The 16,166-nt window shown below is 41.3% G+C and overlaps 1 protein-coding gene across 1 annotated transcript in view; it reads right to left on the reverse strand.

Annotated features, from left to right (window-relative positions):
* Positions 1–16,166, reverse strand: part of GRHL2 (grainyhead like transcription factor 2) — a 134,705-nt gene that overhangs the window by 90,200 nt on the left and 28,339 nt on the right. Inside the window, exons 2-3 of the mRNA XM_089684638.1 lie at positions 1,406–1,592; positions 525–595 (exon numbers count right to left, since the gene is read on the reverse strand). Coding sequence (XP_089540764.1) covers positions 525–595; positions 1,406–1,592 — 258 coding nt within the window. The remainder of the gene's footprint in view (positions 1–524; positions 596–1,405; positions 1,593–16,166) is intronic.

The raw sequence follows: 16,166 nt of genomic DNA on the forward strand, positions 1-16,166 counted from the left end.
GCTGGTGACCCCTCTAGGGATGTACCCCAGAATTCTATTCACTTTCCCTACTGTCCTGCCACATGGATTGCTCATTTTGCAGTCATCTGAATAAAAAGGCGCCCAAACCTTTTTTTCCTCTTTACCCCAATATTGTTCTTTCTCTTCAGGGATTCTTTTCTCTTAGTGCAGTATTTTGCATTTAAAAGTATTGAACTGCAGTTTCCACTGCATTGACCAATCGTCAGCAATGCCATTTCCATGTTACAAACACCTCTATGAACATTAACCTTATTGCACACCGACCGTGTCTTGTGGTGTACTGCATTGGAAAAACATGGTGCATGTTCACTTGTAGGTCCATAGTGGTGCGCTGGCAGCTCAGGTCATATGAATAGGCTGCCTTCATACAACACATAACACACATGTGATAATGCACTGCAACAAACCAGATAAATATAAAGGGGCCCTAAAGAGTCCAAAACTACTTTAAGGTACATAACCAAAAGTAAAAAAAATAACATACGTATTGTACTTTACTTTACCTTTTCTCTTGCTCATCATGAACATGTTCATTTATTTTATTTAGAGGCAGTGACCTTTTATCCCTTGGTACCTGTAAACAGGATGAGATAGGGAGATTTTTATTGTTATTTAGCAGCCCAATGCTGGGAAATTCTTTTTATTTTATTTTATATGGTGCGGTAGAATGTCAGGTTTTTATTGCTGTATGTTTCCCTATCGGGGACATTTCCCTTCATTTTCTTTCAGGATGGGAAGTGAAGGGAAAATCTATCCTAAGGGATCACAAACAAAAAGTTGTTTGCCTGGTCTTTTTTAAACTTTTTATATGATTTTTGGGGACTTTTTGTATGTGTTTCAGTTGGAGAGATTCACATTGCTCCCTGCTCTGATAGGAAATGCAGAAATATTTCCCCAACAGGGACACAGACAGAAACAATATTCCCAATAGGAATACAGATAGAAATAATATTCTTAATAGGAACACAGACTGAAATAAAAACCTGGGTCGAGCAATAAAGTGAACCAGCAGTGCATACCTTACTTTCCATTCCCAGCAGCTCTGTTGAGCTGTGTGGAATGTAGGAAAGTGCCTGGAGTTGAAATGCTGGAGTTGTAGTTTACACAGGGTTTATGGACTCACATTGTGACAGCGCTGATTGGCCCAGTGCTGTCACATGGAGGTCAGCCACATGTTCTTCCATACCTGGATGTACCAGTCATTTCCTTTGGCTACCAGTTCTCAAAAGAATGGCGAAAAAGCAAATGAAAGGTGGGTATGTGCTACAGAGGATGGCAGTATAAAAGTAAACCTGTTACCCTACTTGGGCAAAGCATTGCTTCTTATGGATTCATTGCTTGTTTTATGGATTCAGGGGAGTATAAAAACCAGAGTAAATGTTACCTTATAATAATCATATAAAAGGCCAAGAGCAGCAGCACTGTCTTCATCTCCATTTATGCTCATCATTGCCTTTGTGGCGGCTGTCAATGGATTTTCCAGGTACGTCTTCCAGGCCTCATCCTCACTTGTGTACGGTCGTCGGGGATTAAAAGCTGCTTCATTGGACACCAAGACCACAAGCCTTTTACTAAGTTAAATAAAATAATATTTGTTGATTACCATATTAGATTACAGACACACAACACTGTTTAGAGGGAAGACATATAATATTTTCAATAATTTTTTGATATGCAATGTAAAAGAGTAATATGATTTAGATAACATTATCCATGTCTTAAAGTTTTCAAAACTTTGTTTCTAAAAACAGTTTGTAATTATATATGTACATGAAGGCAGCCATAGATTCTTATTACATACACTATAATGCCAAAAGAATTGAGACACCCCTCCACTCCAAATCATTAGATTCAGGTGTTGCAATCACCTTCATGACCACAGGTGTATAAAATCAAACACCTAGGCATGCAGACTACTTCTACAAACATTTTTGAAAGAATAGGTCACTCTCAGGAGCTCAGTGAATTCAAGCGTGGTACCGTGATAGGTTGCCACCTGTGCAATAAGTCCATCCGTGAAATTTCCTTGCTACTAAATATTCCACAGTCAACTGTTAGTGGTATTATAACAAAGTGGAAGCAAATAGAAACAACAGCAACTCAGTCACAAAGGGGTAGGCCAAGTTAAATGACAGAGCGGGGTCAGCGCATGCTGAAGCACACAGTGCGCAGAAGTCGCCCACTGTCTGCTGAGTCAATAGCTAAAGACCTCCAAACTTCATGTGGCCCTCAGATTAGCACAACAAAAGTGCATAGAGAGCTTCATGGAATGGGTTTCCATAGCCGAGCAGCTGCATCCAAGCCTTACATCACCATGTGCAATGCAAAGCGTCGGATGTCATGGTGTAAAGCACACCGCCACTGGACTCTAGAGCAGTTGAGACGTGTTCTCTGGAGTGACAAATCATGCTTCTCTGTCTGGCAATCCGATGGACGTGTCTGGGTTTGACGGTTACCAGGAGAACGGTACTTGCCTGACTGCTTTGTGCCAAGTGGAAAGATTGGTGGAAGGGAGATTATGGTGTGAGGTTGTTTTTCAGGGGTTGGGCTTGGCTCCTTAGTTCCAGTGAAGGGAACTCTTAAGGCATCAGCATAACAAGACATTTTGGACAATTTCATGGTCCCAACTTTGTGGGAACAGTTTGGGGATGGCCCCTTCCTTTTCCAACATGACTGTGCACCAGTGCACAAAGCAAGGTCCATAAAGACATGCATGAGTGAGTTTGGGGTGAAGGAACTTGACTGACCTGCACAGAGTCCTGACCTCAACCCGATAGAACACCTTTGGGATGAATTAGAGCAGAGACCGTGAGCCAGGCCTTCTCGTCCAACGTCAGTGCCTGACCTCACAAATGCGCTTCTGGAAGAATGGTCAAACATTCCCATAGACACACTCCCAAACCTTGTGGACAGCCTTCCCAGAAGAATTGAAGCTGTTATAGCTGCAAAGGGTGGGTCAACGCAATATTGAACCCTACGGACTAAGACTGGGATGCCATTAAAGCTCATGTACATGTAAAGGCAGGCGTCCCAATACGTTCAGCAATATAGTGTATGTAGAGTGTGCATCCTGCTATGCAGTGCTACACAAAGGTTGCACTTTATTGCTTTTTTTCACTGTAAAAAATGTAATAGTTGAACAATGCATTGAAAACAACGCACTCCCTGTGTGCCTGATATTATACAGTATACCAACAGTTATAAGGCAAGAAGGCTAATGAGACTGAATCAGGTGAGGAGCTCCCTTTAGTGGTTAAGCTACAAGTCTCTGTATTTATTGCAGTATTAAAGTGATTATAAAGGCTCAGGGTGTTTTACCTTAATGCATTCTTTGCATTAAGGTAAAAACCCTTCTGTACAATAAACTTTCCCCCTCAGCCCACCAACTTACCTGAGCCGATCTTGATCCATCGATGTGCATGACAGCAGTGGCTCTATCCTCCGTCTCCCTCTCAGTGATGATTGATAGATGCAAAGCTACTGTCAATCAAATCCTATGACGAGGGAATGGGGGCAGGGGAAATGGGGCCATGCCCCGCTGTCTCTGTCTATGGACAGAGAAAGCGGGGCTCAGGAGAGAGCCCACGCAAGTCCCCCTCCCGTATTGGGGGCACTCGCTGAAGAGGAGGAGCCAGGAGTGCTGGCGGGGGACTCAAGAAAAGGAGGATTGGAGATGCTCTGTGAAAAACCATTGTACAGAGCAGGTAAATATAACAAGTTTGTATGTTTTTTTTGTATTTAAAATGACTTTAAATATGGAAATACTAGCATTTACATATGTCAAAGTCACATTAAAAATGTCTCTGATGTAAGTAATGCAATAATAACTTCAAATATATATCCTAATATATGGCTTTTACAAACCATAACATGTCACAAGAAGGACATGTACTGTGAAAGTTGTGCCCAAGGAAGGCAAGCAGAGGGCAAAGGACTAGTCACTAGTACTGCCTGCAGCAGATACGTTCCCCATTAGGCTGGCCATCCATGCTAAGCAACTTGGATGGAGGAATCTCTGCTGCCTGCTATGGTATTCAAGCAGCCACAACACCTGCAACTACATGAACACCTTAACATTGAATCTGATAAAATACAGTCAATCTTTGACTGGAAAATTTTCACCCAACTCCTTATTTTTGAATCAAAGGATTTCAAGTCAGTGGTGTTGACAGGGCCCCCCAATGCTCGAGCAGTGTATAGCCATCATTATCATACCCATATCCATGCTGTGTTTCAATGTGGAGGCGACTGTCTTAGAAGAGGAGCAGAGAAATCTTTGCACTGCAGATCTGCTGGTGCAGTGAGCAAAACCATAGTGGCGTACCCAAATCTCACTCCAAATCTCTTGAGACTTGCAGTCAGAATCAGCAGTGCCTTAGATGAGCTCACACTGCAAATATACAAATGTAGCGTTGCCCCCTTAAGAGTCAGTAAGTATTTTGGTTTCCCTGTCTGTTCTGAGCCTGTTTTGGAAGTACAGCCCCTACTGACACCACCGTGAAACCTTGACCAGGAGGACTCCCTGGCTTTGAACCATAAAATGAATACACAATTTAAGGTGAACAAATATTCTGATTGTATGGAGGGCAGGGTACAGAGAGTGCATGCACAAAAAAAAAAGAATGACAGATCTGTATAAAAAAAAAATAAACAGTCTAAAAGGTTTAACAAAATACTAAAGCACAGTATCACTTTAAATAAACCCAAATGTCCCACAGGATCAGAATTTAAACAATTCCAACTTATGAGATATCTTTCCCCAAGTGAGCTGAAGTGGGCTATCACGATGCTAGGCTAACTCACTTTTGGGTTCTCAATAGCTTTGAACTGGGTTTAACTCTTGAGATGAATTTTTATAAGCAATAATGTCCCCTTTAGTATTTCATCAAGGAATGGTGACAATTCTTCTGTGTGCTTGATTGGGTCCTAGTTGGTGCACATCAAGGTCAAGATCCTTGTTTTGTTTTGATTCCCCTTACAGTGGTGATGAAACAGGGTAAGGTCTCTAACACAGAAAATGAATGCAAAAAATTTGCTAAAGTTGAAAGAAGGGGTGGAAGCCCCTAAAGATGGTGAACTAGTCTGGTGAAGCAAGTTCCGTTGAAGCTGGAAACAAAACAAGGATCTTGACCTTGAAATGAGATACTAAGTGTGATCCTGTCTGCAGGGGGCACATGCTGTAGCAAGAGTCCTGCAGTTTTAGGATAATAGGGAGACACTAAAGCAGTAGGCCGCAGTACTGAATGGGCTAGTCAGTCTGTGTCTCAATGTGATAAACTGTGGTGTAAGGTGTACTGAACTGAACAGTTGAAGATAACAGTCACTTTCAACTTGTGATGAACTGGGTTATGGCACCCTCTCAGCCAGTCTGTAGTATTTGCAGTGTGAACGGTGGTCTCTCTGTTGGGGACCCCCGTGTTCTCTTGATCCCTCTGACAAAGAAGCAATGCCAATATTAGCACTACAATCCGCCTGCCTGCAGGATTGACTGTCCTGCTCGTTGGTGATAAAAGTGATCTACAGTCCCTCTTTCCTTCTCTGCAATGTGGCTCCATCCAGCCTGGATCCCCTGAGGCCCACACTGTCTTCTCCACACATACACACATCCCCCACCTTTCACTATCTACTTCCTTCCTGTAAAGTTCCCAGGCTTCTCAATATATACTCTCCCATCCCTTTGCCAACTCTTCTGAGAAATCTAGTCTGTTCTCTCTTTGCCTGAGTGCAGATGTCCTGCTATCAGCATACAAGTTCAACAAGGCTATGCTTCAATAAAGTCTGAATAGTTGAACCGTAGAACACTGCCATCTTGTGGTTAAATAACATTCTGCAATACCTATTAGTGCAGTGTGTTACACAAATATTAGGCTATAGAGGTGCCTAGGCACAGTCACATCAGAAAAAGCACTGCTCTTTTTTTATGAGAAATTAAAGACAATATACCTTATATATTGTTTCCAAATGACTGTGTAGAGGCAATTAGCATATCTAGATGTTCCCTAGAAGACAGCAATTCTTCTGACTTTTGTGCACTTCAACATCAGTTGCACTGATGTGTATTGACGTGTTTTTTTTAAACTTGGTGCCCTGCGTTAGTCTTTTATATAACTTTATTGACCTGAGGGGCAAAATGCAGCATGCAGGACTGATTTCCAACACAGTGCAACTAATGCATTGCCCATGCATTTTGCTTTCTCTTGGAAATGTAGTAAGACAAGAGGAAAATGCATGCAAGCTTAGTGCATAGTGTAAATGGTGCATAAAATTTGTTTTTCCCATTTTCTCAATTTTGGAATCCTGTTTTACCACAACATAATAGAGCGTCTTTGTAAAATGTGCCATGAAGTCATTATTGGCACAGTGCCCGAACAAGTTACAAAGCCCTGGCATGTACCATACATTTGCAGTAATGTAGATAGAGGTAGGAGAGGAGATGTGTTTATATGTATCAGAGTGATGGCATAGACTTACAATGTTTACTGAGGAATGATCTGCTATATATCTTAGCAGATATTCATCTCTAGGAAAAGAACTACTCTGTGAGAAAATTCTATGTAAATGGAAACTGTGTTTTGTAATGTGCAATGTATCTCTAATAGTTCTGGGATTCAATAACTCACAAATGGTTTTCTGCAAAGATGAAGAGAGAAAAACTCCACAACAGATATTAATAGATCCATTAAATACTTCACTGATTCTTTTATTGAGTGAGGATGAGCAGAGCGAGATGTCGGCACGAAGCACTGGGGTTTAGTGGTTAGCACTTCTGGCCTGCAGCACTGGGGTCCCTGGTTTGTGTCCCGGACACCATCTGTATGGAGTTTGCATATTCTTACTGTCCTTGCGTGGGTTTCTTCCCACACTCAAAAAACAAGTTGGTAGGTTAATTGGCCCCAGTCATGTATGTATGAATGTGAGAGAGGGATTGTAAGCTCCTTGAGGGAAAGGACTGACAGGAATGTACAATATATAGAGAGCTGTATAAATTGTCAGCACTAAAATATCTGTAATAAATATACTTTATACAGTATATATATATATGTGTGTAGTACTACCCCCATAGGGACCACTGGTATTTCCCCAACATATACAGGGACTGCATGTCCCCATAAGCAACAGTCCATTCACACTGGCTCCACTAAACAGTCTAGGCTCTAGGACAGGGGTGGGCAAACTTTTTGACTTGAGGGCCGCAATGGGTTCATATATTGGACCCGGGGGCCGGACCAAGAGTAGATGAATGATGTGTATGTGTCATCCATAGTAAGTATAGTAATATTCCCCCATAGTAAGCATAGTAATTAATCCCCCATATAGTAATTCATCCCCCATAGTAATTCATCCCCCATAGTAATTCATCCCCCATATAGTAATTCATCCCCCATAGTAATTCATCCCCCATATAGTAATTCATCCCCCATAGTAATTCATCCCCCATATAGTAATTCATCCCCCATATAGTAATTCATCCCCCATAGTAATTCATCCCCCATAGTAATTCATCCCCCATATAGTAATTCATCCCCCATAGTAATTCATCCCCCATATAGTAATTCATCCCCCATATAGTAATTCATCCCCCATAGTAATTCATCCCCCATAGTAATTCATCCCCCATAGTAATTCATCCCCCATATAGTAATTCATCCCCCATATAGTAATTCATCCCCCATAGTAATTCATCCCCCATAGTAATTCATCCCCCATATAGTAATTCATCCCCCATAGTAATTCATCCCCCATATAGTAATTCATCCCCCATAGTAATTCATCCCCCATATAGTAATTCATCCCCCATTTGTAATTCATCCCCCCTATAGTAATTCATCCCCCCTATAGTAATTCATTCCCCATATTAATTCATCCCCCATATTAAGTCCCCAAGTCCCCCCTGTGTCAATTTACTTACCTTTGCTCCGCGCATTCCTCTCGCCGTGTTCCCGCTCCGTTCCGGTCTTCAGGGCGGACTGTGAGAGGAGCCTAGCTCCCCGCATGTTCGTCACGCTGCCCCGCCGACACACATCCTGACAGCCAATGTATCCCGCGCCGTTCCGGTCTTCAGGGCGGACTGTGAGAGGAGCCTAGCTTCCCTCACGTTCGTCACGCTGCCCCGCCTACACACATCCTGACAGTCAATGTATCACGCTCCGCGGGCCGGACTAAAAGGTCCGCCGGGCCGTATACGGCCCGCGGGCCATAGTTTGCCCATTGCTGCTCTAGGAGATGCCTTTTTATTATTTTATTGCTTGGAGAATGTCAACAGGAGAGGGGAACTTGGGCATTGCGTACTTCAAAATGCTCAGTAGTTGGTAATTAGAAGACAATCTTCCCTAGAAGTAGCAGCTAGTGTTGAGCTGTTTAAAGCCCCACAGTTGAAGACCATCAGGCAAGTCTTTGTGTTGGCATCTGGTTACCTTTTGTCAATGCACTGCTGCTGGTAACCTAGTGCAGCTTCCAGTACACTACCTAGTTATAGGGATCAGTTTAAGGTTACTACTCACAAGTCTCTTTCCCCAGGATAGCTGCCCCTTTCCAGCTTCCTCCAGACAGGGTCCAGTGAGTGAGACAGCACCTCTCAAGGCCAGATCTCTTGTGGTATGGTTCTGCAATCAGTTCCAAGCAAAGTCCAGCTCTGGAAATTCTGAGTCCTCTAAAATAGTGGTTCAGTTCATGGGCAGCCAGAGGGCAGCAGTTCCTCTGGCTCTGGAACCCCTCTGGGGAGAAGGAACCCCACTCTCCAGTAACTCAAACTATTTATCTCCATGCCAGCCCCCTAATGGACACTCCTCTCCAGGGACAGGCTGGCTGTTGTGAATCTCCCACCCTAAGCTCTGGAAGCAGCTGGAAGAAATCAAGCTCCCACCCCTGAGTAGGCCAGAGCAAACAATTACTGCTCCCTTGATTATAGAAGGAGCCAAGAACAAACATTTGCCCAACATCCTATGATATGAAGAGGGTGATATACATATATATATATATATATATATATATATATATATATATATATATATACTATATTGCTAAAAGTATTGGGACCCCCCTCCAAATCATTGGATTCAGGTGTGCCAATCACCTCCACGGCCACAGGTGTATACAATCAAGTCCATCCATGATATTTCCTTGCTACTAAATATTCCACGGTCAACTGTTACTGGTATTATAACAAAGTGGAAGCAACTGGGAACAACAGCCACTCAGCCATGAAGTGGAAGGCCATGTAAAATGACAGAGCAGGGTCAGCGCATGCTGAAGCGCACAGTGCACAGAAGTCGCCAACTGTCTGCAGAGTCAATAGCTACAGACCTTTAAACTTTGTGTGGCCTTCAGATGAGCACAACAACAGTGCATAGAGAGCTTCATGGAATGGGTTTTCATGGCCGAGCAACTGCATCCAAGCCTTACATCACCAAGTGCAATGCAAAGCGTTGGATGCCGTGGTGTAAAGCACGCCGCCACTGGACTCTAGAGCAGTGGAGACATGTTCTCTGAAGTGACAAATCACGCTTCTAAAACAACTATTTACTGCTCTACCCTATTGATATTATTTTGGCTTTAGATACATTTATGACATATTGTAAGTTTATCTCTATCAACCATTGCTGAAAAAAGCTTGTTTAGATTACTCAACAGTTGAAGCTGAAATTTACACATATGGGTGACTGCCTCATCTTGGTTACTCCTGCCTTATTGGAAAGCTCTGACGAAGGTTTAAATGAGAACCAATCTATCTATGGGAGATGATTACTGCTGTACTGTTTCATTAGTTATCCAGTAGTGCTCTGGAAATCCTTTTGTCATGTATTAAATGATTATCTGCACACTGAAGATTGTATCTGTCTAATAAAATAAATATAAAAGAGATTAAAAATATATACTCTTAAAATTGATCCAACAGCATTACATTATACCTTTAACTTTTTTCTTTATAAACCGCTTTGGTGTATTTATTTCTAACAATAACAGGCAGGGTAGGTAGTCTGAATCTTTGCATTACTGTCAAAGGACATTGACCACCAGTTAGTGGTTGATATGTTCATTTATAGGTAAAGTTGATCCAGGGAATATCCGATTGCCTCTCGGGGGATCAGGAAGGGATTTTTTTCCCTGCAGGAGCAAATTGGATCATGCTTTGTTGGGTTTTTTTGCCTTCCTCTGGATCAACTGTGGATGTAGGATTTTAACTTTTTTTTTTAATGGTTGAACTGGATGGACTTTTGTCTTTTTTCAGCCAGACTAACTATGTAACTATGTTCAGCTTTCAACCTCTTCATCTATAACATAGCTGTTATTGAGTGTCTGATCACAATAACATTACAGTACACATGACAATATATAGTACATGTAGTTATCATTACAAATTCATGGCTCTGTGTATTCTATATGGTACTATAGAATTTATTGGAATCATATAAACAAATAAGGTACAAACTGACTGTTGGCTTTATTGGTGGTTAGATGTAATTATAGTGGCCAGTAAGCATTTTCAAGCTTGATATGGATAATCATGGTTCAGCAGCCAAGTTATAAAAAAATCCAATGGTGAACAATCATTCTTGTAAAGCAATCTGTTACTTTGGGTGTACATGAATGGGGAACGGAGAGTTTTGATCTCTCTTAGGGCAAAACAAAGACGGATAGGTGGGATAACTCCAACCCTGCCAATTATCTCTTATCCTGAGGCTTGGGTAGTGGATGTCTGACACATTAGAGTGTCATATCACAGCATGCATATACACAGAAGAAATCTCAAGACTCAGGAAGATGGAGCCTGGGCCCTCCCAGCATGATGACATCATACAGATCCCACTAGCCTGACGCATTGCTGCCCTCCAGGCTTTCTCAATGACTTTTGAGAAAGCCCAGAGGGGTGTAATGCATCTCTGCATTATGTGAGTGCTATTTTTTTTACTCTTTAATAAAAAAACTACTCGCAGTTCTACACTATTGGATGTTATCTGCATTTTGTATGAGCCATATATGCATGAGCTACGTAGCATTGGAATTAAGACCAGGATGCTGTTGACCTGTTGCGTATAGAACTAAAGCGCTACTGACCACCTTGAGAAATGTAGGGGACCATTGCATCAGGTGAGGAGACATCCAGCTGAGCACAGGGCACTTTTTGGTGGCACTTATTGTGGTGGAAGATTTCAGACAGTGTGAAAGATTTATTCATTGTATTTATAGCATATGAACTCATTGGTGACTATATATGGACACTAACTACGATTGGACTAAAAGTGGGACTGTCTTCATGAGAGAATCTGTGATTAATGAATGATATTCACTATTATTGTGTGATTACATGAATATTGATTATAGCATGTTAAGTGTAACCAATACTGAACATTTTGTGCTAGGGAGCACTTCACTGTTATTGAGATATACTGTAATTTTTGTTACATGTGTTGCACTGTGGAATGGTAGCTCTCTTATCTATTTATTTTACTTATTTATTTATATTGACAGTAGTTTTTTTATTTAATAGTCTGGAGTTATTTCATCATTTTCATTGATGTCTGATATGGTATGGTAGGCAGAGACAATAAAAAAGTTTCCCACTCCAGTTGTAAATGGCTGAATTGGGCAACCTTCTTTGACATCAGTAAGCAACTTTCATATTTGTGGCTCCTCAAAAACTGGAGGCCAAGAAATTATGGGCAATATCACACTAGTGGACCTCTCATTGACATCAAATCGCCAAGAGAATTGCTAAAGAGAGCACTTACCTGCTCCTATGACACTGCTCCCTTGCTGGCAGAAATGCTGGAGAATCTCGTTGATCAGCAAGGGAAAATGATGAAATAACAAATCATTGGTTCTGCCAGGGAGGGAGAGATGCCATTCGAGCAGGTGAGTATTCTCACCTTAATGATCCCGTCACTTGCAAGTTGTCACATGGTTGGTAATCTGACATGGCTTCCAATTCTCTGACACATGATCTATCAAATTTACTTCCGTTTTGCATATGTTGGGTATTTTGATATACTGTATGAAGTTCTCACAAAGATGGTGCTATAAGCTCTTTGATGGAAGAAAATAACAGAAAAAGTTTCATGCATTTCCTGGGGCTTTAAGCTGTCCAGATCAAGAAACTGCCAATATATAAGACAATTTAGTTCTATTCCATCCACAACATTCTCTTTTGTACGTAGAAGAAACCAGAAGGAATATTTTGACTGAAACGTGACAACTCATATCCTGGGAGGGGGAAAGCTTGATGATAATAAGGCTTACTGCAGATTTAATATTATTCATGATTAAAATAATGCAGCTTGCTATTTGACCCAAGGGCTGTTTTGCATAATAATGGGCTGTGAGCAGGATCACTCTACTGTCACCGAATAATCTTTTTTTACTTTTTATATATTTGATGTTATAATACAGGAATTTAGTGGAAAATCTATTTCAAAAATAGGCAGCAAATAGCTTTTTATGTATGGAATATATTTGAATATGAACAGCTTTTTATAGGTAATAATATAAGTTTAAAGGCAACAGCTTTTAACTGTTGAGCCTGCTTATAGTTTTCCATGTTATATGGAAATAGTAGCTGCTATGGAAGCTTATTATTGAGCTTATTTAGTAAAGGGGTGGGTGCAATAACTGTCCAAAGTGCAGTAAACCACAATGGCCATTTGGGTTTTAGCATCAATGCAGTATACTGTCTCATTGGTCCTCAAGCCTTACTGCATAAAAGTCATGGTTTATGTACACTGTACTGATGATGGGGAACAAGCCTGAAACAGCTGCTTGGAATAAATGGCTCTATAATAATAGATTGTATCTGTGCCATAAACTGCAGAACTGGATGTTCAGTTGCATACATCACAACTTTATGAGATGGAAAAAATGGAAACAACACCTGGTGGAATAAACTGACCTTACCAATACACATATTCTTTGGACAAGGTACGTTCCTTACTTTACAAGAACTACATGACCTTAATGATAGGGGCACCATACCCCAACACACTTATTTACAATCTCCCACCTAAGCTCCTGCCTATACATGAACATGCACCCAACAAAGATCCAGCAGACAAAGCTTGGAAAAGAGGCTTGGGTCCTAGCTTAACCAAGGAAGATTGGGAACAAATAAACACTATCCTACTAAAAGGCTTGATTAATATTTATATACAGGAAATTACCTATAAACTGTGAACTAGACAGTACCATGCACCAGACGCCATACATAAAATATCCACACATATACCTGATATCTGTTGCAAATGTTAAATATAATCAGGCACTCTCCTTATTTGGTGGACATGCCTGCAAATTCACCCATTCTAGCTCAAAATACACCAACTTATTGGAAAAAAATTCCAATTCCTTTTACACTATACAGGCCTGCCACTTACAGCCTAAAAGTGGTCCCTTCCCATTCATCTACTTAATGCCATAATAACTCTGATCCTGAGATGCTGGAAATCCAGCAAAACACACGACATCAGAGACTGGTTTTGTTGTATAGACTACAGCCACCACCACCCCACCCCCATCCTTCAAGAGGAGCTTCAGTCCCCTCCAAAAAAAAAAGCAAAAGTCAGCAGCTACAATTACTGTAGCTGCTGGCTTTTAATACAAACCTGTTCAGAGATCCATCACTGTACTCACCCAAGCTGAGTTTTGGGGTTCTTCGGGTTCCCGGTATGTTTACTAAGGAAAGCCAGGTAAGATTCCTTGCAGCTTCACGGCCAGCCTTTTACTGCACATACGTGAGCCACACTGCGCTTTGTGAATGGTCCCACAGCTTTCATGGACCTGTGGTGTGTCCCAGAAGGCTGCGGGCAAAGGGAGACCAAACATTTGCTTGGATTGCTTAGGCAATAAAGGTGGAAGTGGAAGCTGGTACCTGTCAAAACTAGGTACCTGCAAAAAAATGAAAGTGTCCTGAGGTGGTAGAGGAGGGAGGAAGGAGATGGAAAAGCAGAACTTTCTCTTTTGGTTGAAGTTCCGCTTTAACAAAGACTCATATTCCCTATTTCTGCTAATAGCCATTGCAACTTCCCTCTAGCAGCTGAAAAATGAAAAGACCCCTGCCACATCCCAGTTACGTGGACCATGAAGTGTATCTAAACCTAGAAACATAATGTAATGTATTGCAGCTTGACAGTCCTTAGATGTAGTAGAATCCTTGTCACTACCTGTAAGCTAAAAAACAGTATAAACAATGTTATCACTTAATAACTACTAGTCCCCTCGCCCCATGTCATGGAGATGAACAAAGGCAGACATGCTTTATGTGACAAAGCTTGGGTGACAACCATGGCTCCTTCCCTAGATACCACGGAGAAGTAAATGTAGACACACTGGGGTTTATTTACTAAAGCTGGAGAGTGCAAAATCAGGCTCACTTCTGCATAGAAACCTATCAGCTTCCAGGTTTTATTGCCAAAGCTTAATTGAACAAGCTGAGGTTAAAAGCTGATTGGTTTCTATGCAGAAGTGAGCCTGATTTTGCACTCTCCAGCTTTAGTAAATAAACCCCAAAGGGATGGGAAGTGTAGTATACACAGTATTACCACATCAAAAAATAAAGAGAAATAGCTTAAAAAAAAAACAAAACAAAAAAAAACAATTAAGCCACTCCATCTAAGGAATGGAAAGCTGCAATATCATATTTTTTGTAACATCCTCCGGACCCCAACAGTAGAGTATATTAGGAACTCACAGAGACAGGGTCCACGAGTGTTTCACTCTTGGTTCATGGCAGATGGTGGAGCATGTAAGACATTGGGCACCAGTAAAATTAGATTTATTTGGCAGCATCATTCAAAAGAAGAGATAGTTTAAGACTACGGATAGGAATTGCAAGGGTGTGAGTGACCATTGGGTGGTATGGTGGAAACCTGCGTTAAATCAGATATACACAGTGCCATGTCCTAATTACAGAATATTGTTAGAAAACTGTTTAAAACACATGAACCTTTTACATATAGACAACATTGACATTTTAATGTTGTCTATGTTTCAAAACACTTTTTTAGTTTTTTACTTTTGTAATAATAAAATTTTTTAATTGTTATAAAAAATGTGGTGGGTGCCTAAAAAGTCCTTGTGTTTCAAACAGTTTTCTAACAATAGGGCTACGGATACCCAATGCACAGTTCCACACCCAGTCTCTGTTCCCTGTTAACAAAATGAGTGCCATTAGGCCGAGACTGACGTGTCTATAAATTAGCAGTACTTTGAAGGTGAACTTTGAAGCCACTCCTGCTTAAGCTTCTTCTATTCCAGACAGGACAGCTCCATATCTTGACCCTGGCCTGACTTACTAGGCAACTGGCAGAACTCCTTCCCAGGCCTAAGCCTGAGGGGTAAGGCTCTCTCCTCAGGGTAACTCAAATATATATATCCTTCCCCAGCACGCACCACTGACTTCAAAACTCCTTGTGGTTGGCTGGAGAAGGACACAAATATTCAAACCCTACTGCAACCCTATTGCCTCTTCCCTCCTCCCTATTACCAGAGTCACTCCCTGATAGCAGGCAGGAGAAATCAATCAAAATGCAAATTAAGGAATCCAAAGGAAAGCAGCACATATCAAGGAACTAGCTAGGTACAGCCAGACAGTACTAATTTTGATGAGACACTCTTGCTTATGCCTACACGTTTTGGGTTTAGATACACTTTAAATATTAAAAACATGGTTTAAAATACAAAACAATGGTTAAAACCCACAAGTACAGTATTTTCTGGTGTATAAGACTACTTTTTATACTTAAAAATATACCCCAAAAATTGGGGGTCGTCTTATACTCGGGGTATAAAATGTGAACCTTGAGTTTGTTTGGGTCAAGCTGGATGCGTGTATGTACGGTAGCTGCGGCTACATACAGTATACACTGGGCCAATCACGGCGAGTGATGTATTCTACTAATGAATACAAAGCCTGCTCGGAGAGGTGTGCTGATGATGTCACAACCTCAGCCAATCCGAGCAGGCTTTGTATTCATTAGTAGAATATATCGCTCGCCGTGATTGGCCCAGCGTATACTGTATGTAGCCTCAACTACTGTACATACACACATCCAGCGGTCTGATTACCATAGGGACCTACCGGTATGTTTTGAAACAGCTTGGCTCAGTATACTGTATATACCGCACATCCAGAGGGCTGACAGATTAATCTCTCATAC

Source organism: Staurois parvus, unplaced genomic scaffold, assembly GCF_062004578.1.
Source record: "Staurois parvus isolate SC_StPar_1 unplaced genomic scaffold, SC_StPar_1.0 ptg000351l, whole genome shotgun sequence".
In the NCBI taxonomy this organism is placed as follows: Eukaryota; Metazoa; Chordata; class Amphibia; order Anura; family Ranidae; genus Staurois; species Staurois parvus.